Consider the following 23,395-nt stretch of genomic DNA (forward strand, 5'->3'; position numbering starts at 1 on the left):
TATCAAAAACACGATGTAACATGGACATTAGAAAAGTATTCTTCAGTTTTCAAGTCGTAAATATCAGCATGCCACAGCATGTTATAGATGTAACAGATGTAAACATTTCGAAATTCTTCTAGACAATCATTAGAAAAATTGCCAACAAACTATTAAAAATTTCATGTACATTTCACTTGAACGAGTATAATATAACATATATGTTTTTTACTTTATAGAGAGAGACAGAATGTGGAACAAAAAACATTTAAACTAAAAGTTTTACCAGAAGTAGTAATCAATGTGTCCTTTGAATTTTTGTAATATTAATATGGATATAGAGACTAACAGCCTGCATCCATTATATATCGTATTAAATCGTATCTAAAAGTAGGATGTGATTTCTCTCCTTGTTTCTAATGTTAAACTAATGACCTTTCATGTCATATATTTAATTGAGCCATTAAATGAAAACCTGTGTCTATCTCAATGTAAATGTGAATCATAATGTCTGTCTTCCAATCCGTATCATTTGTTTCACATTTATTCATTCTCAGGCATTCATGTCCAAGTCAACGATAGAATTTGTACTGATCGTTCGGTACCTGCAATACTAGACAAGATTCTAGCATATTGTAAAAGAAAGGCATAATATAATGTACTGTAACATTAAAGCTGTTTATAACAAGCCTTCATCAGTTAGAGTAACATTATAGATGTAAATCAAGTGACAAATGAAAATAAAATGACAGAAGCAGTTTACTCCGCATTATTTCTTCTGAAATGATTGGGTAATATTTATTCATTTAGAGATCCCATTTAAAATTCCATAGATATTGAAGCTCCACTGAGATTGACCCTTCACCTAAAAAACCATCATCTAAACCATTATGATTCCTATATGTAAACATACGATGATATAAGATCTTTGACAAACAATGTCTGCGCGAGCATATGACTGCATGAATAATTTGTTATAATAGCTTACCTTATATTCCTATCGTGATAACCTTCTGCTCGTTATGTGATCTGGCATTCTAGATCGTCCATCTCGGTGGTCAGTTTCAAGGTCATCTAAGCGGAGATAATTATTTACAGACACAATGGACAAGGACACTGAGAAGGTAAGATTAAACAATGTTGTTGAACTGTTATGTTTATTAAGATTTAGAATTTATTTAATCCCTTTTAGACAAATTCAACACTTATTCATATATGAACGGATTTGGACCACGCATGCTGTACATATTTGCAAAAAATGACAAATACAATATGTTTAATTGGTAGGATCACAAATACGTCGTAAAGTCTTTTTTGTAAATATAGGGAAGTTTATTTATAAATGAAAATACTCATGTATTGATTTACTGAAAACAATTAAATGATAAGGTATAAGTTAATTAGAAAAACAAACTTTGGAAATATTAATTAAATAAACAATGGTGTATGTATATTAAATATAAAGATTTTAAGAATATACATGAAAATATGAAATGCGATTCATTTCTTCATCAAGACAAAATGTCACACAATCAAATTATTGAAAGATTGTTTAGATTTTATGTGAACAAGAATATCACCGCTAAATGTGAAAGTTAATCGTTTAGAATAATTAAATTTTCAATTAAATGCTGAATTTTTTTTTGAAGGAATGTAATTACTGTGTGAGTTTCACATTCACATGATGTTTAATGCTCGATATTACAGATAGTGCCTGTGCACAAATACAAGCATTCTGTAATGAACACAGTAAAACTGAGATGAAAGAATTACCGAATATTCCAAATACACAATCAAAATTGACGATTTTCAAACATAATCCTACCCGATAGGTTAACGTGTATTTTGTATTATTGTATTAAATGTACTTTTGTGCTGTATTCAGATCATTGTATATTTGTAACTGGTTTATACATAAATTAATATTTTGCAATTTAAATTTTCAAATAATTTTATAAAAAAAATTTAATAAAATTGATTTTTTTTTTTAATTGACAATAGCACACTGTATCTCCAGTAACGGAGAACCCGAAGACAGAGGAGATGTCCGCTACACAGTCCTATAAGGAAGTACCAAACGATCCAGAATTGACTATTCCTGACGACGTAAGAAAAGAAACAGCAATAGCGATTACAATCACAGATGGTGAAATACCGGAGGCAACCACGCCGGACAAGTTGGGGATTTCAGAATTTATAGCAAAATACAAAAGCCTCTTCGTCAAGGCAACCAAAGTCACCATAGCGGGACTGTTTTTGGTGTATGTTGGTTACTGTATGACAGTTGAATTCGGTTCCGAAAGCTCTCTGAGACTTCTTATTGGAACTATATTGGTTTATCTATATCTGACGTGGAAGTTACTACAGAAATGGGAAGGATTTTCGAACATTTACGCTGATCTTAAACAACTGAAATGCCAGGGAAGGATACAAATGAAAATAAGGAAATATATCCGTTGGTAAGTTTCTGATAACCATCAGACCTCAACTAACCATAATTCAATCAAGTATTGATGGCGTTTTTTTTTTAATTTCATGGGGTGTGAAAAACATTGCTTATATTTTTTTCTGATATCTTAATAAAATAAAATACACTTCGATGTTTTGATTTGTATTGAATCCAATTTTGATTTTCGCGTCATTCCCGTTTTTTCCATTAGAAAGCTAAATCAAGTATGAAAATAAAGAAAAACAATATAAGATGATTTTGAAACTGATACAGACGCCCCGTAGAACCATGAAATACTGAAGTATATTTTTAGCTGTTACACCACTTGAACATTTGACGAACATGACTACAATGTGTACAGAAGGTACAGCAAGAGTCAATCTAGACGATAGTATACCGCTCTTGGTCCGACTTATATCCATTAGTAAGGAAAGTGGTCAAACTAAAAAACATTTAGAATACAGAGTAGTTAAAGTATAAAATAAATCATAAAAAGTATACGTACCAACTACATCCTTGCCATTTCCCTATACTTTGAAACATATTTTGAAAGGTTAAGTGTAAATATCATACTAGTCATCGAAACGTCACCATGAGATATTCACTGACTGTGTAATTAATATCATTACACATATGATTAATATATTTACAGGATTATAAATGTAGCCATTAACTGCAAAAAGAGACTTAAAACAACTTTGAAATTTATATATATTACACACTCCTTTGATGGTAAGGGACAACAGACTTAACAGGAATAAAGACAACACAAACGGGCACTTGGGATGGAACTATTAATACTGAAATACTGATATGATGGGTAAAAACCCAATTTGGTAATAAAAGATAGTGATACGACAAAACCACAAAAACATGATATAAGAAAGATGGATTAATTCCATAATAAACTATATGTCCCTATACAATATAACAATTTACATAGTCTTGTTCAACACTTTTTATACGTCTGTTTATATTTCCATATTTAACGCCTCCGGCGAGCAACTTTGCTACCCTAATGACGTAATATACGTTTCTTTCTTCTAAAGAGTGTCTGAATACTCTTGGCTAGCGAAGCCGAAATGCTGTTTTTGTTGCTAAAAATACATTATAAATATATGAATTCAGCAATATGTTTGCGCATTTTTATATCATGATTACAGGGGCCTCTACATCGCCATGCTGGTGCTCATAGGGTCATTGGTAGGAACTGCCGTTGCCAAGGGTAACTACAGAAATCTGGTATCGCTTGGTGGCCTTGTGGCCTTCCTTCTTCTGCTATATGTGACTTCCTTGGATCGCGCAAATGTAAGGAAATAAAGAAAAGAAAACCTCTTTAATCATTTCACTTTTCTTCCTGAGGTCTATTTACATCATTATATGACATAATTGAAATGGGTAAACAACAAATCTTATCTGCCAATGCTTACAGTCGAAATTATTAACATAAATTAAAGGCTTTGCATGTTGTTTTAATGGGGGGGGGGGAGAAAAAAAAACTATGACAGCTTTAAGCAACACTTCTTGTAAAGGTACAGTATAACTTTACAAAATATCATAGCCTTGGATTTGATGCTCCATAGTACCTGTTTTTATTTCTTGGTGTTCCATATTACTTGTGCTTATTTCTTTGGTGTTCCATATTACCTGTATTTATTTCTTGGTGTTCCATATTACCTGTGTGTAGATTTCTTTGATGCTCCATATTACCTGTGTTTATTTCTTTGATGCTCCATATTACCTGGGTTTTTATCATCACATTTAGGTATCATGGCACGCTGTGTTTTGGGGGTTCGGAATTCAATTCATCATGGCCATATTTGTACTGTACACGAGTGGCGGGAAGGAAGCTGTCATCTGGTGTAGCACGCGCCTTAGTGAACTACTCGCGCACTCCAGTAAAGGCTCAGAATTTGTTTTCGGCAAAGATTACATGCAATTTTATTTTGCTTTTAGTGTAAGTTATTTATTTTTTATTAAGTGTGTGTTTTTTACGTTGTAGGGACCCTGTATGTACAACTTACTGGGTTATCAATACTTTCTTTTTACACATATATTTTACCGACGGTTATATTCTTCGTTTCAATGGTTGTATATAAAGTTTAGCGACAGTTATGTTCTCTGTTTCCATAGTTACATATACATTATTATATAGATTTTACCGACGGTTATAATATTTTTTTCCATGGTTACATATAGGTTTTAGCGACGGTTATATTCGTTTGTTTCCATAATTACTGTATACACAGAAATAACCGACGGTTATATTCTTTGTTTCCATGGTTACATATAGGTTTTACCGACGATTATAATATTTGTTTCAATGGTTACATATAGGCTTTAGCGACAGTTAAATTCGTTTGTTTCCATAATTACTGTATACACAGTAATAACCGACGGTAATATTCCTTGTTTCCATGGTTACATATAGATTTTTTTTATTTTTGTTTTGTTTCTATTACTACTGTATAAACAGAATTTACCGATGGTTTCATTATTTGTTTCTATGATTACATGTAGCTTTTACCGATGGTTATATTCTTTGTTGCCATCGTGAGAGTTTTAACCTATCTTGGAGTTCTCCGCTTCATCAACCATACATTGGGAAACATGTTAGCATTCTGTACAGGAACGACAACACCGGAGTCAATATGTGCAGCAGCCAACGTGTTTGTAGGAGGGGTAATTATATGTTCTTAATCTTACGTTTATGTAGTGGTAATAACATGTTTGTCTTAACACTGTCATTGATGTTATATGTCAATGCTGACATTAATGCAGAACCAAGTATGAACAGTCTTACACCGAGCGATTTACTAATTGAATTCCATCACCATCAATGAATGCTTTAAATAGTTCAACTGTATCTAAAGATTACTGATCGATAGCTTATCAAATGTGTTTTGTATGTATAAGTTTCCATACAGCTCTGATATTGTTGTTATGGCTACTGTTGATACTCCTGGTAATGTTTTAGTTATGATGTTCCATGTTGATATACAGTTTTATATTGTGTTATTAAGTATGCATTCTCAGTTACGATATGTTATTTCGTACATGATTTCCAATTTTCTTTAATGATATAGAGTTTGAAATATAAATTCGTTACTTAATCGCTGCTTTCTTTATCCTGGACAGGGACAAGCTATTCTCTTTATCAAGGAATATATGAATTACCTGACGGAGTCTGAGATATTCTGTGTGTTTGTGGGGGACGTAGCCTCTATCGGTGGTGGGGCTGTCGTCCTGTACTCCGGCTATGGGGTTAGTATTTCTTCGCCGTTCCTAGTTGTATGATACCGAATCATACTAAATGAATGGGGCACAAAGGTGCATGTGTTACTACAAAATTAAATCTAATTGGTGTTAAGCATGTTTTTGAATACCATTACAACTGATAGTTTTACAGAACTATTGTCGATATCAGCAAATGAAAAATATCATTGTTATTGGAATTGTAATCAAGACGAAGAAATACCCTGGAAATTCCGCGCTACAATGGCACACTACGTACATTGTATATGTATTTGTATGTATAGAGGTTACACCGCTGACGAATGGTATTTCTTTCTCTATCAACTAAAGGAGCAAACAAATTCGTATTTATTCTTCAGTTACAAAAGTTACTTACTTTACACCATTACCGTCATTGAAAGGTTTGAACTTCTTGTTTAACTTTAAGGTAAAAATATCTTTTTTTAAATTGCGTCCCGAAAAAAAGTTCTGGCACTAGGTTATATATGGAATAACGTATTGGCTGCACATGAATCAAAGGCAAAATAAATTATTTATAAATATATTTTTGTGTTAATTAGACATATATGTACGCGATTACACATCATTTGTTGTTTAAATAAATGGTGTTATTTATGCTCTGTCGGCGGTTGAGCGTCTGAAATGTACAAATGGAATGCAAGCAGCACGTGAAAGTAATACTTACTGGTATATGGCTTCATCTGTACTAATTTATGTGTAAAATTTACACATCATTTTATATTACTTCTAGTGTTAGGACATACACGCGTTGTAGAGGTATATGAGGAGTATTCTATACTTATCAAAACGTAGCTCGTTTGTATTTTAAGTTGTCATAATGGAGTACATAATTTTGCAAAGTAGTACAGTATTAGTAGAACCTATTTTATGCAGGTAAATATTGTTAATCATTGAATAACCCCGTATATGTTCTAAATCTTACCCTGCTGTCGGTCATATTGTATTTACCTTGTGTTCATCGAATGACATATATTCACCGAGGATATTTTAAGACAAGCACGTATGCTTTTCTGTAGAAACTGTAAAACATGTGCACAAAACTAGGTGAAAGTTTGGAATATTGATGAAAATATTTTCGAGTTTTTGTTTATGCAGTCAAATCTTTTTAAAACGATAAAATGTTAATTAAACTGTTTCTGTAGTAGATGTGGATATTTGATTTTAGGTAGCCTTCTGTTATGAGAATACCTGTATAATATATAGTCATCTATGTAATGAGATTATACAACGGCACGAATCGATCATTTATAGAGAATACATGGTTAGTATCTTACAATACAAGGTTTATTTTGGTGCGAGACTTAGGAAAGCCGAGATGACGAGGCTTTGCCGAGTCATCTCGGCTTTCCGTGTCGAGTTACACCGCTGACGAATGGTATTTCTTTCTCTATCAACTAAAGGAGCAAACAATTTCGTATTTATTCTTCAGTTACAAAAGTTACTTACTTTACACCATTACCGTCATTGAAAGGTTTGAGCTTCTTGTTTAACTTTAAGGTAAAATATCTTTTTTTTAAATTGCGTCCCGAAAAAAAGTTCTGGCACTAGGTTATATATGGAATAACGTATTGGCTGCACATGAATCAAAGGCAAAATAAATTATTTATAAATGTATTTTTGTGTTAATTAAATATATATGTACGCGATTACACATCAGTTGTTGTTTAAATAAATGGTGTTATTTATGCTCTGTCGGCGGTTGAGCATCTGAAATGTACCAATGGAATGCAAGCAGCACGTGAAAGTAATACTTACTTGTATATGGCTTCCTCTGTACTAATAAATGTGTAAAATTTACGCATTTTAAATCATTTTAAATTATATCATTTTATATTACTTCTAGTGTTAGGACATACACGCGTTGTAGAGGTATATGAGGAGTATTCTATACTTATCAAAACGTAGCTCGTTTGTATTTTAAGTTGTCATAATGGAGTACATAATTTTGCAAAGTAGTATAGTATTAGTAGAACATATTTTATGCAGGTAAATATTGTTAATCATTGAATAACCCCGTATATGTTCTAAATCTTACCCTGCTGTCGGTCATATTGTATTTACCTTGTGTTCATCGAATGACATATATTCACTGAGGATATTTTAAGACAAGCACGTATGCTTTTCTGTAGAAACTGTAAAACATGTGCACAAAACTAGGTGAAAGTTTGGAATATTGATGAAAATATTTTCGAGTTTTTGTTTATGCAGTCAAATCTTTTTAAAACGATAAAATGTTAATTAAATTGTTTCTGTAGTAGATGTGGATATTTGATTTTAGGTGGTTAAGTTACATGTAAAATGAATTCGCAGCCTTTAATACGTGCCTTCTGTTATGATAATACATGTATAATATATAGTCATCTATGTAATGAGATTATACAACGGCACGAACCGATCATTTATAGAGAATACATGGTTAGTATCTTACAATACAAGGTTTATTTTGGTGCGAGACTTAGGAAAGCCGAGATGACGAGGCTTTGCCGAGTCATCTCGGCTTTCCGTGTCGAGATACTAAACGTGTATTCTGTTTATCCTGCAATTATTATGGCATTCAAAACGAAAGCAAATTGACAGTTATTTACTTGGTTTCGCTCGAAGCGTGACGCTTCTTTGATGCGGAGGTAAATATTCATTCACTAAACCGAATGAGAGTGTACTCCTTTTTACTGCCGTGGGAAATAAATAAGTGCATTCACAAACACCATCCTTAAATCCATTCAGTGTAATATATCACTGAAACAATATGAAAATACTCAAAAAACAATATATACCCGTTTAAAAATTACTTTGCAATACATACCTTTGCCATGAGCCAAGAAAAAAACCACACCGCCATACCAGATTTTGGATACCGTAAAAATGACGTCATTCCGATGAATGTGACGTCACGTTTTAGTGGGACTGAATGACATTTCATTCACCGGAAGGTTCAAGTTCTGGGTCAAGTTAGAAAAAGTTCCGTCAGATATGGAACAAATTCACGTGATCGTATTGACGGATAAAGCACAAGTTTATCCGGCAGTAGTTATCGGTCAGTATGTGGGACAGTTGCAGGATAATTGAGTTGATAGTTGAGTTAATTATCAACTGTGTAAATAAATCGGCAATAGTCCTATTTGTTGAAGGGACATTCGATTGCATTCGGGTCAAGATCATTGGTAATAATAGAACAGTGGAAGAATGTTCTAATATGTTTAAAAAAGCACATTTGATATACTTTCATAAACTTTGATAAACTTTGGAAGGTGTAAACAATACGAAGTGAAGATATTAAATTAATTTGGAATATTGATGTTAACCTTGTAGAATTTTCGTTTATGCTGTCAAACCAAAATTTATAAGGAACTTTATAAGGATATTTCAATAAAAGGACACCAATAAATAGAATATAAGACTGTTTCTATAGAAGTTATCGATATCTGCTTTCCGTAGCTCATACATTTTACTCAAAGTTTTCTGTATGGTATCAAAGGTCCCCGTGGAGTACTTGATATCCGCTTCTGTTCTGTCCGCCCCGGCAGCTCTGGCTGCGGCCAAGCTGAATTATCCAAGTTCGCCATCTCTTCAGATTACGGACGAAAAGATAAAAAAGGACGAACTTGTGAGGTAAAATACATTAACTATCCAGCCTTATGTTGATATTGTGTTACTACAAACAAATCATTTTTTTAAATAAGCGAGAACAAAAGTTGTTTACTTTTAAACATAACGAATAAAATTATGATATTGTAAGGTCGATTTTTTTTCAATCTTAATAATCTCTTTTCGAAATGAAAATGCAATGCCATTTGAAAACATTTTGAAGCTTTGATTATGTACTTCAAGGGTACCACGGACAGTTATGTATTAAATATTCTGCATACCTACTTACTTTTGCTTGAGATTTAATTTCATTCGCAATGGAAATCATGAAAATTAAACGTCGTGATAAAAATGAAAAGCAAAGGTATGTACAGTTAATCAGTATGACTCGAAATCGTGAAATTGAATCATCGTGAAGAAGTAGTTAAGCATGAGCTTGTAAAAAATAAGTTAGCTTACAGTACATAATACTCGAACTGAGCAAAGGGAAACATAAATAATGTGTATATTTTGGTTGTTTTCATCTACAGTACAGAGACAAACATTCTCCATGCCTTATCCGAGGGAGCCAGACAGGGTCTGAAATTCGTAGCCAGTATATCGGTCAACATATTGGTACTGTTGGCGGTGCTCGACTTTATTGACATGTCTTTACAATGGTTTGGAGCCAGAGCTGGACTGGAAAATTTCAATTTTGAGGTGGAGTGGTATATTTCCTATCTTTGTAATGTCTAATTAATCCGTTGAATGTTAACATAAAAGATAAGCATCCGACCTTTGTTTAAATGTACATAAACATTCTTCTTGGTATTGTGAGCACTAAATATTATGTGTTTTCACCACTAAAAGCATAGTATCGGTAACACACTAAAGCAATTAGTATCATGTGATCGACTTCTCTATAACATTTCAATATTCTCATCCTCTTTGTAGGTAATTACATTATGATTTCTGAAAGCATTGCAATCAATTAATTCCAAAACCACTTTGTTTTACAGAGCATTTCGTCCTATCTCTTTTACCCGTTTGCCTTCCTGATCGGCGTGGATATTGGCGATTGTTTCAGGGTCGCTAACCTTCTTGGTTTAAGGAGCCTGATAGATCTCTCCGTAGCATATATTCAGATGGGAATTTATATCAAGAACAAAGAAATATTTAATGAATATTCGTCGTTATATAACGACACTCTCATCTATGAGGATTCTTACGATGTGTATTTACCACAGTGGAACCAAACTCTGATAAAGGGAATCTTATCGGTAAGTCGTCATCTAGAACTTTATTCCACTCAACAATCTGAGCAACGTTACAAATTAAATGATGCCGATTTTAAGTTTTGGCGTTCGAAATGGTTGAAGAAGTAATAATTAATTAGTAAACACAAATGTATGATAAGCCCAATCCAACATGACTAAATGTATGATTATGGTTAATCACGTCATCAACTGCATAAAGTCGTCAGTTACGTATGTTACCTGTATGGTATTTTTGTATGACAGGACCGGTCAGAGGTCATCACCTGTTATGCCTTGTGTGGTTTCGCCTCGCTGTCATCCCTTGGCATAAGTATAGGCTCGATATCTGTCCTGGCTCCTCGGTACGTTGGAGCCGTCACCAAGCTGGCCCCACGGGCTGTTATTGTTGGTACGCTCGCCTGCTACTTCACGGCTTGTGTGGCGGGTAAGTTAGAATTTCAAGTTAGGGTTTACAAATACATGTATCGTGGAATGTCATAGCATTTCAATCGCTATATTGACATTATTCTTAGACTAGTTAATGAAATATATGCTTCTTACTTAAGAAGCTCTATACTATATATTCTGAAGTGACGAATTACACAAAGCATTTATTGCATACTTAATTATTATCTCTAATCATGATATTCCAGCGACAATGATTTAACTTGCTATAATTGTATTACAGGTATGATTTATCAGGAGTAGTTGTGGCAGTAGTGCTTCATGGATCTGTTTACCAACGGATTTACAACTGACAGTGTCAAACAACGAACTATTGTTATCAAAGGTCAATGCATTATTATTAAACCTAATATGTATATGCGTTAACTGTATTTGGAAAGTATTATTACTGGTTAAATTATATTTGACGCTATTGACATTTAATGTATTATAAAATATTTATTGAAAATACATATTCTAACAAAAAATGTGTGTAGATAAAATGCATAGATTATTATTAAATAGACTAAATAGAGAAAAAAATTAATGCATTGCACTAATCTATATGCATGTACCTCCTCTAGATCATTATTACTTACAAGTAGCTTACCCATAAATAAATAGTTTCTCTAGTTTGAAGTATTAGTGTCCTATGCTGCATGCTGTATACTGTTAGAAAATATTTGATTTTTATTGTTGATTGTTTTCAGTATATTGCTGTTTGAAAACAAGTTATATTATTGTTATCTAAACACTTTTTACCATTTATGACTCATACAAACCTATATGAAGAATTATATCTATGATAATAGGTTATGTCTTCTTGTCTTGTCTATGTGTAGCAAAGCAACGTACCACATTCATTTATAAAATTATTTATAATGGATTCGATAGACATTTTACTAGCTTCTCATTTTTTTGGAAAGTGTTGTCCAATACGATGGTTTTAAGATAATTAAATGGCGTCGCTAAGGCTAAAAAGTTCCATCTTTCGATAATTATGACGTCATAGTGTCCACCAAAATATGACGTCACAATCATCAGAAGGTGTTACTAACAGTACCTGAATGATATTATATTTTCACTAATCCAAAACTCATTGCAAATGCAATTTTTGTTTTCAACATTTTCGAGTTGCACTTGGACTTTTCGAGTTGCACTTGGCTTCTCTAACAATTAGAACATAGGACTGGGTAGCACAAATGTAAGAAAGATGTTTTCGTGTAGAACTATCTAAAAGCCTTATTAACCTACAAAGTTCAAGTGATGGAAGTAAAAACACTGCAAGGATTACAAATATCAAGAAATGCCACTTTTGAAAAATGATGGACACACCAGTGTTTTTGGTGGAATCAACATCAACACAAAAAGTATAATTAACACTATTAATCGTGCATTAATAACAAAATGACATCATTTTATTTGATAGATAAAAACAATGCCTTCCTTTCCTTTATGATAATCAGGAAGAATCTCCCTACTAATTTTCCTCCATTTCCCCTCTTTTATTTATCTTTTCCAATTTACAATAAAATAACATTTAGGCCTGTATTGTAATTAGGCATGCTATCAAAATTCCGATTATAAGACAAAATAATAATACAGCCAAAACACTTTTGTAATATATCTTGGTGTGTCAGAGTGGAGAAAGAGAAACGAAGGGAAGTAACTCTGATAGAACCTTATGGTTTCTATTTTGTTTTTTGAGTTTAACTCGGGTAGAATTATAGAGTTGCCGCACTTCATATTTTTTCACGCCTATAACTGCCTGGTTTAAGGAGACGAACGACTTCCCACATGCCGTCTACAGGGATATGGCTGTCACTGCAACCTTCACAAATAGTAATGACGTCATACGTATCTATCGAAATAATGTTATTGTTACATCATTGTTCATTAATAACAATGAATGACGTCATATAGAAAACATTATATCAAATATTAATAATAAAAATTACTATAACGCATTCAAAACGAGATATTTTTATCTCATTAAAGCATTAACTTATGTGTTTTAACGAGAAAAGTATTTCATTTTATTTTTCAAAGTGACAATAATAGGCAATCGTATATACTACAATAAAATTAGTCATATGAACAGTTGTGTCTTCTCGACGGAGAAAATCCCTAATATGCTAAAAGACGTTTTTTGCAACGCTTGCAATAATGGAAAAAATAAACACTTACGTGCGATAGAAAGCTGACATCTCTCTTAGAGAGATTTGAATACGTGTTTTAAGTTCTAAAACCGTTCTTTGATTAATTTACCTGGTGCAATTCAAATTCTTTCTCGCCAAAATACGAACATATCAGTTCCTTGTAGATATCTTTGCTTTTGTTAGCATTCCTTGTGATGGGTCCAAGGCGTCTAGTTTAATAAAGCCTTTCTTGGCTATCTGATGCATATGCATAACACTGTTTACCGAGAAAAAAATACATGTATATGCTGCCAAAGTTCAACAAAACGTTCATTGTGTGAACCCTACTATTAAACCCATGCGTGTTTGTAAAGCGTTGTGTTAATGTATTGCCTTTGCATTTATGTATTGTTTTACATATTATTATTATTATTATTATTATATACAGAATCTTAAATGAGTGTTCATTTCATATGAGATGAAACGAGTGAACGAAAAGATGTTTTTATTTTTGCGAGCCTTGGCGATCAAAAATTTAAACTTCGAGACAAATTTCATGAAATATCAAACTTTTTATCACATAACTGCAACAACCTACATTTTGAAGAATCTCAACATCAAAAACGTGTTGCGAAAATCCAGTGTAGCCGTCATTTTGTTCCGATGGCCTCGAATCCTTAAGCCACGTCATTGTTTACTGACCTCAATTCAAGACGTTTCATTAAATATACACCCATTGAAAAGCGTTCCAAGTTTTAAGACATATTTGTCATATACTTAGTGTCATACCTAAAACTATAACATAGGCGAAGTCACTGAATATCATACGGATTTCGTTATAAATCATGATATGCCATCGACAACAACCCCCCATTTTAAGAAACATTTTATAAGCATTAGCCTTTCCATGGGTCGTTGAGCAGAAGCCTAAATAGCCAGAAAACACGAGCTAGCCTCTTATGATATCGAATTTAATGCGGAACAAATATATACCGCCGCCATGTTTTTAAGTCCTTGTTTACCATACCATTGATATGTAAACTGTAAAAAAAGATAAGACACCTTTAGTCGCGTTTTACGATCAAGCAAAGGGACAGCATGCATAATTCCAACATTCTGCCTGCAGTGTAGATGTTGCTCAGAATACTAGAATAAACCAAACATAATTGTAAAGTATGATTTTAATAAGGCAAAAGTCAAAAGACACTTAGTTGACAAACGATGTAAATCATTACACATGACCTAATTCAGCCCATCATCTCAGCACATGGAATCATAGGATTGAGAAATCTGAAGCAAGTCATGTCAAGATCCGCATGTAATGCTGAACGTCAATCACAAGCTATCAAATGGTTAACAAAGAAATGTTTAGATAGAACGAATGCTTAACTAGGTCATTGTGGTCAAATATTTCAGCTGTTTTCTTATCTAAAATTCACAAACCCATGTGTTGTAGACAAAAATTGCAAAGCATCATTTCTAATTTTTATTTTGTAGGACTAAAACAAAGAAAATACAATTTTTCACATATTGAACTTTGTCCTCTGAAATGACCATTAGCATGGAAAAAATCTTATGTTTTGAATAGCATACAATATGCAGCTGACCCTAAAACGACCCCTACTTTCCGCTAAGACTTCCAAGTCATGTGAAGTCATGCGTAGTGTTTTTGTGTTAAAGGTATGAATGCTGGTTGTTTACCAAATCTCGTGTTATCCGATACTTATTTGTCCTCGACCAGTGAAATTTATCTTTTACTAAAATATCCTTTATTCAGCATACTTCATGTAAAGCATATTTTCTATAATGTCAAAAACCAAGTAAAAACACCAGGGTGTGTAGTATGTTTAAGAAGTCACAATTTGGTACATTTAAATGGTTACTTAAATCGGTATATAAACACAATTTATTCAATGTTTGATATATCTTTCATGTTTCCCATGTTCCATTACTGATTTTGAACATTTTAGCCTTATTATTACTTTTGACCAATACAATGATATTTTGCGGCCTTTTACCGTCAGTAGTTAGGACTTTGGTGTACCTAATGGATCGCAGAATAAGGAAACCAACTGTGAAAAGATATAATATATTGCTTGTGTTTTTACTATATATATATATACAATATAAGTAAGGAACATGTGCGTGTTACAGCATCCCTTAAGATATTTGTAGACAGTCTCTTATTTCGTTGTAAAGTTTAGACTGAAATGTCGACAGACATTGATAACGTTTTTAACGCTCTGTTACTCATCGTAAATTTTGTTGATATTCTTTGGTACCAAACATTTATAATTATTACTGTTTTTCTTTACATAATTGCATACATGCGATTTATTCATAGAAAATAATCAAAATCCTCTAGCATCTCATTGCAAATATACTGGTCCATTCTTCAAAATATGTCTTGTACTAAATTAATGCAGTGATAATGTCAGCCACCCATTCAAAGTTCAGCACATACACAGAAAAAAAAAACATTAGTACACCACACATTAACGGACTCCGATTTCTCCAAACAAACTTCAGTCAAAAACTGACTTATGTCATAATTTTTCATATAAGGGAAAGAAGGAGAAAATATATTTAAATAAAAAAGGCTTATTCATAAGTTGCAAGGACTTGTGCCAAATCATCTTTGTCCAATATCAAAAGGCTAAGAAAATATGTTTAAATCAAGGAGAAAAAGGGTTCTGGGAGAGTTCTGACTTGAGTCTGTATTTTATTTCGAGAAATTGGCACCTAGTCCCTTTCATCAGCATTCCTTAACTTTAACGAATTTAAATATCTCTAGTAATTTAAATAGTAGTGGCCAAGTGTGTCTCGTTGTCATGATGTGTCGAAGCCACTACATATAGATATAGTCCTCGGTAAAGGAAAGAGGGATTTCATGACGAAATAATTCCACTAAATATCATAATTGTTTCAATTGGTATACAAACACAACGCCCTCCTTTCCTTTGTGATAATCGGGAACAATATCTCTGCTGATTTTCGTCCATTTTCCCTCGTTTTCAAGTTTGTCCATTAAGGGCTCAAAATGTCCCTTGTATTCTTCGACTGAATCCAACAGGGAGGGACGTGTAGCCATCACGAAATAGCCTCCTAAAATATAATAAAAGTAAATTAAAATAAATAAAAAACAACAAACTGAAACATTTCAGAATATAACTTGCTTGGTTTAGTATGCTATTGTTTTCTTCTGTTGTTTTGATTTGCCAATATATCACAACAAGTCCCCATCAGACACACCATAGGCTGTATAAGTGGTAGTTTCTGCTCTTGTGAGAAATGCTCTCAGGGTTCTGTCTCCTGGCTAAGACACGCAATTGTCTAAAATGGTAGTTTTTACTCTTACTAAGCGCTCGCTAAGCATAAAGGGAGTGGGACGACTGGTTTGCCTGTTTTCATTATAATGTGACCGAGTAGGGAGTGTTTGTTCGATATCATTAGCAGACACCATCCTTCAGTGAAATAGCTCTAAAAAGGGTAAAAGTTTCCACTGTTGCAAAGACTCAACACGAACATATTGCAGCCTCCCAAAATATGCAGAAATTCACATTCGGAACACATCGCATACTATTAGAGACCGCCATTAAATGTCCTTAGCTGTTAAGACGTTAAGCCAAATTGAACAGCCTCTTCTACATGCGATACGTTGCAGTCGGTGAGCGTGTTGTATGCGTTTAGATTTTACGAAAACGCCGTCGTAATAGAGCATTAAAACATAAAAGCTACTTATGTTAAATAGGATGGTATATATCGGCCAATTGACAAGACCTAGAATATTTGATGACAAAAACAATATGAGGTTTAATGAAGATCTCAATTAAGAATATTAGGATGAACGAAAAGAAAACATTAATTCCCAAGTTCACGCTTCATGTAATACGTTCAACAATGTAATCTTACCTGAATGTAACTCAACGTGACGCGAGAAAATATAACTTAAAATACTAATTTTATGAAATGTAAACCTTCATCGATAACAGAGTTAGTTAGAGAACCGAACATGTAATTAGACCATTGTAAAATTAAGTCCTGCAAACTCCTGAGGAATATTAATTGAGTTGACTTTACAACTTTTTGTCCTTATTGTTTATTAATTAAAATGCAGGTAAACTAAATATTCAGAGGTTTTTCTCTTTAAATAAAATACATATAAAAGTTGGAAGTGTTATGAAACAGCCTATAACCTTACTTGTAATTATCTCCTATTGTTCTATCTTTCACACCTCGTCCCACTTGGCCAACAAAAAATACTTTACCTGTATACCTCAAAATTCAGAATGTTGACTAAGTGAGAAGACACTAAATTGTTTATGAATATTTACCTGGTTTAAGGAGTCGAATCACTTCAAACAGACACTCACATGGCAGGTGAGTGTTGTTACAGGCTCCGCAGGTAACAATCACATCATAGGTATCTGTCAACAAAAGAACTCTTACTGCAAAATGTATGTTATATTTTGTTTAAGATTCCATTTGTTTACTTTCTTTTATTCCGTCTTTTCGGGAAGGTATCAATTGTGACGTCATTATTTTTTGTAAAAATTATCTCGTCGTTTTCTCCGAAAATATGACGTTACGCATGGAAACACATGACATCATAACAATAACTAGCTGCAATATTGTAGCTCAAAAGACTGGGTTTCGTCTTTAAAGCTATAATTGGTGCCTATTACTGCTAATGGAGCAAAATAATGATCATACAAATCACTATTAAATACATACATGTATTCACCATAAAGATCTTTCCGGAGGGAATTTATAAGGTAATTCTACAAATTGCGGACTTTGCGTCTTGCGAGCAGTACGGGAGATATTAAGAAGGGTCGTTATGTTTATTTTAGACATAATGAAATATAAATGCATGTATATGCATAAAATTATTGGAAACCTACCAAAACATATAGAAAATTGTGTCTGGGTGATTTTCGGAGGCAGTGCTCCACTATCACACATAGGGACTATTTTGTACCCGGTCGAAAGGTATTGTAGGCCAGGTACGTATATTCGTTCTCAACAATTACCTACACGCAAGGGCAGATAAATCTTTAATATGGAAAGACGGAATATTGGTAACAATAAACTCTGATATATTCCTTCCATTTGTTGTTACTGATCATATCATTAGATGTGCTATCAACACCAGTCACAGATACATATCTAAATATTAAAAGTTGTTTAAGGTCTTTATTATCAATGTATTATCATTTCACTTAAAAGCAATAATTTACGCATTGGATACATATCACTTATCACTTTATTTAAATAACGAATAATATTTATGTTTTAAAGTAATAGTGTGTCCTCGATTACATACCTGGGACAATATCAAGTTCTTTCTCGTCAAAATACGAACATATTAGTTTCTGGTAGACACCTTTTGCTTTTGCTTCATTTAACATTCCTTGTGATGGATCCAGTGCGTCAAGTTTTACAAACCCTTGTTTAACTAACTGTTAAAATAAATACAACAATATCAACCCTTCAGTGCAGTCATGCATACATGCAGTTCGATTCAAATCACCGAACAAATCCACATAAAATTGTTCCCTTCTCTATTCGGTAAACAATTTAATTACATATACCGAATAACAGGTAGACGGTATTCTTTATAAGCGAAAACCAGTTAGTCAGAACAGCGAACATATGATATACTAACAACATATAACTAACAAGATGTTGTTTTTGCAACAAGCCCGAATTTTGAATTTCATTTATTAATAAGTACTGCTGATGCCTTGTACGTGTTATTAAACCCGAATATTTATTTCAATTTACCTCCTTCACCAACTAGTCCTGTTCCTGCTCCACCAGTGTACTATTTAGCCAGTACAGCACCGACAAAGTTTGGACCTCGATATTCAAGGGATCCCATGTCCTTCCAATCCAAAAATAAAGAAATAAATCAAATTTTAGACTACAATACAAGTTGTACGAATTCTTTACTGTCTAACAACTTTAAAAACATTAAGTTCGCGCTTGAATGATTGATTTTAGTTTAGCGTGTGTAAAGTATGTGTATGATTTACAACACGTACGGACCATGTGCAGATGCATGCGGTATATTTTAGCTATACAAAGTAAACTTGTTACCAAAAATATGTGTGATGCACATCCCTTATGTTATTTTAACAAAACAATTTCGAAGCGATATTGGCGTTGTTTTGATACAAGCCTGCATTGTAACATGTACTAAAAAACTTAGTTGTTAAATATGAATATGTACTTTTCATGCCAGTCCATTATACATGGTAGGCCATATGTTATATGTGGGTAAAGTACATTTGAATTTCTTCAAACACTACTGTACAAAAATTATAATATTAAGAATGAAATGCAGCGATACAAGTTATGTATATGTAAAAAAGTCACGGCAAAGTGTGGTGTCCCCCCCACCCTCCAGCCCCCCTCGTTCAGACAGACAGATGATGTATGAGCTAGCATGTTACAATGCACATTGATTTCACATAATACAGGTATGATCCCCTTATAATAGAGATATTCAGGGCAAATCTTATTCCCTGTTGAACCCCATTACTCTCTCCCAAGTGAATTATGATTAGGTATCAAACCTCTCTCTAACGAATTCCTGGTTTTTCTGAGAACGAAATTACAATGTACATACTTTTATATTGCAAGTGCAATTTGCATAAAGTTGGATCATTACACTAAGTGAAAAAAACCCATATTTCATTTTCTCGACAATTTAATTGACACTCTAGTAAATTATTACTACATGTAGCCAATGCTAGCCATTTCATTACGGTAATGATAGTACAAAAATCACGCAAACGTTTAATTCAAATAGTCTAGTCTATGCATTTTGACAAATCTTATAATGAAGTCAAAAATTAAAATAGTGGGTACATAAAAGTTCGTCATAACTGCCTTTGATTTTTATTTCGGAAAGAATGATTCATAGATTTGTATAAAGAACAAAAATGATGTGGGTGCACGGAGTGTAGTAGCTACAATTACGCGCCTGATCGCGCCTCTTCCTTATCAAATATTTCATTGAAATTTCCATCCACTAAGAGGTTCAGCCCCAACCCCCACAAAAGTCAAATATAGTCGCACACCACTCTGTTAAGCCATTGCTGTCATGTCCTAAAGCGAGAGTCAAAACAGTTTGTCACGATAAGTTTTGCGTAACCGTAAATATTTACTCGTAAGTAATCAACTACCTCTTTGTCCCAGTACACTTGGATCGCGAGGGCATGCGTTCGTATATTCATATATAATCACTCAGATCACATATGTTACTAATGAAACGTCCTAAAGCGAGAGTCAAAACACAGTTAATTATGCGTTGCATTAATAGTTACTTTGTGCTGCTATAATATATAAAATGCAATGGGAAAGATGATAAAATTTAATAGTGAAAAAATCAAGTAAACCGTTTCTCCCTACCCGAAACTTATACGGATATGTACGAATCAGTTCATCTGTTCCATGCTTAATCAATGGCATTTACATTAGTGTAGATATTTTTGTAAAAACCTCAGCCAGATGGAATATTTATGATAAACGAACGGATTTTTTTTGTTTCTGTAAATATTGTAGATCCATGAGGGAAAACAAAATAAAACTGCCTGTCCAGAAAACCCTACCTCTTCATACTGCTTACTCCAAGAGTCGTAGAAGCCGGTCTTTTTTTCACGGGTTTCTGTTTTGATGAAATAATCATTTAACATCTTCTCTCTGTCCATTCTGTAACCGCTCATTTATTCGTGTTTACCCAGTACAATGCTAAGGAGAAATGAGAGCACCCGATCGTGGCGACTGTTGTGTACTCGTTTAAATCAGAGTACCGTATCGGGCAGACGATTGTGTATGGTTTTACAGGCGTGCAGAATGAAAAGAAAAATACGATGCGTATTATAATGGCAATATATTAGATTCCAGACAGTTTTTTTCTGTCGCTTGTTAAAGCTTGAAATACAGAAACACAATTTGAAATTCTACTGAACTAAACAAATATCTGAACCGACGGTCGAGATGTATGCCAAGAGCCCATATAGCGATATGGATTATATACCAGTATAAAATTCTCTACATTTTAATTCAAATCAGACAAGTTCACAGTAATTCCGCTCCACCATGACACTGACACGCTCCAATAGTGTATCCAAGTAAAATCATCGTAATGGAGCGCAATTATTATGCTGAAATTAATCATATTGAAATGCTTATTACATGTACTTATAATATTGTTAAAGTAGGAATGGTTCCTTAATCATTAATCTGCTTTATAATTTAATGATAGGTCTTGCCATTTGAAGAAATATTTCGTGTTTCTTGAGAATGAGAGTAATTTCGTTAAAACATTTTTGTGTAAATAAAATGTATATCATTTAGATATTTTGTAGACATTCTTCTTTGTCAGTGTTATCTGAACTTTTGACCCCCACATCTATTTTATGCTTGCGGTCATTTTAGCCCACCTGGCCAGAAGGGCCGGTGGGCTTATGTCATGGCGTGGCGTCCGTCGTCCGTCCGTCCGTCAACATTTCCTTTAAATCGCTACTAGTCATTGAGTTCTGCATGGAAGGTAACCAAATTTGGCCAGAAACATTCTTGGGGGAAGGGGAAAAGAGTTTGTATAAATTTCGCCTCTGACCCTCCGGGAGCAGGAGGAGCGGGCCCAATAGGTGAAATGGAGGTAAATCCTTTAAATCACTACTAGTCATAGAGTTCTGTATGGAATGTAACCAAATCTGGCCATAAGCATTCATGGGGAAAGGGAACAGAGTTTGAATAAATTTTGGCTCTGAGCCCCAGGGGGCAGGAGGGGTGGGGCCCAATTCGGGAAATGGAGGTAAATCCTTTAAATCGCTATTAGTCATATAGTTCTGCATGAAATGTAACCAAATTGGGCCACAAACATCCTTTGGAGAAGGGGAACAGAACTTGTATCAATTTTGGCTCTGACCCCCTGGAGCAGAAAGAATGGGTCCCAATATGGAAATTAGAGGTAAATCTTAAATTCCTTTAGAAAAAAAAATAATGAACCTTTAATCAGAACATTACTTGGCATTACAATAACCAGGTGAGCAATACAAGCCCTCTGGGCCTCTTGTTACAGCTACATGTACTAATCCGGCCTTTCTGATTACGTCTTTAACTGACAACTCATATGAAAACAGCACACGTTCAAATTCAAAATGTCAGTATTGTTTATACATTCAAAATGTCAGTATTGTTTATACATTTTTGTTGCGTTTGTCTCTGTCAGGACAAGTTCCTTCTGTGTATTTGTATAATCTGATCAAATGTTGAATGCGTTCTTAATTATCCAATTATACTACACATATGTATGTTAGTGTGACTCTGGATTCACAGATCTATAAGAATTGGGCATTAAAAGTGAAAGTTCATTATAATTATTTATTTACTTTTGGAATAATTGTCAATCAGTTTTACAAACATCAAAAAGAAATTAAAATGGAACATAATATTATACTTACTACGTGCACTTTATATTATTCTTAATTAATTTGCACACAAAAAATATGTTTATCCAGTCTATGAAGTTCTCTTTTACTATTATACATATTACTTGTCAGAAATACTTTCTGATAAAATTCTTCCGTAATTCTGAATATTTTAGACTGATATAAAACTTAATCAAAGTACTGAAAGTACTGAAGGAGGCGTAGCTCAGCTTCTAGACAGGGTAATGATATATTGAAATATTAAAGATTGATCATAATAGAGGTAATAGTACATGTTCAGGTTAATTTCAATCAATATGGATTGAAATAACAGGTTGAAAATTCCGTGCTTTCGCACAATGACTGTTGTTTATTATAGGATAATGTGGATCAAATATTTGCAAATTGATTAAATCACGGAAATATTTAATCTTATAAGGTTGTTAAATATAACTGCTCTAAAGATCTTGAAAATATTATATGGGAATAAATTTGAACAATGCATAATGATATATAGAATAAAAATGATGCGAGACTAACGTGTATTCCTTTTGAAAGTTTGTGTTGGTTTTTACATGTTTTAAATTTCAATCATGGTTTAAACTTTCTACCATCTGGGCAACCTGTTGAGCTCAGCATATACTGGCAGTTGAACGACTGTCTAACCCATTGTCAGTTTAATGTGACCAGGTGTGTTGGGATGCTTGGGTGTCTTCAGCGGCATGTTATATCATTATATGTGATATCATTATACATGTAGCACAGTGAAAGGGCAAGAGTTCCACTATACAAGAAGACCCAACAAATACAGCGCAGCCTGTGCATGCTGCACACAACGTACATTGG

General features: G+C 33.6%; 1 protein-coding gene and 1 pseudogene across 1 annotated transcript; one reads left to right on the forward strand and one right to left on the reverse strand.

Annotated features, from left to right (window-relative positions):
- The first annotated feature begins 238 nt into the window (after positions 1-238).
- LOC138314848 (uncharacterized transporter HI_0519-like) lies at positions 239-11,780 on the forward strand. Its single transcript, XM_069255433.1, has 11 exons — positions 239-1,103; positions 1,981-2,438; positions 3,592-3,736; positions 4,194-4,385; positions 4,949-5,110; positions 5,567-5,692; positions 9,180-9,313; positions 9,820-9,988; positions 10,288-10,548; positions 10,789-10,969; positions 11,213-11,780. The coding sequence occupies exons 1-11, from the start codon at positions 1,083-1,085 to the stop codon at positions 11,230-11,232; spliced, it is 1,869 nt and encodes a 622-aa protein (XP_069111534.1). The 5' UTR covers positions 239-1,082; the 3' UTR covers positions 11,233-11,780.
- Positions 11,781-15,181: 3,401 nt separating this feature from the next.
- LOC138314850 (methyltransferase-like protein 27) lies at positions 15,182-21,418 on the reverse strand (annotated as a pseudogene).
- Between the last annotated feature and the right edge of the window lie 1,977 nt (positions 21,419-23,395).

This window comes from Argopecten irradians, chromosome 2, assembly GCF_041381155.1.
Source record: "Argopecten irradians isolate NY chromosome 2, Ai_NY, whole genome shotgun sequence".
Lineage (NCBI taxonomy): Eukaryota > Metazoa > Mollusca > Bivalvia > Pectinida > Pectinidae > Argopecten > Argopecten irradians.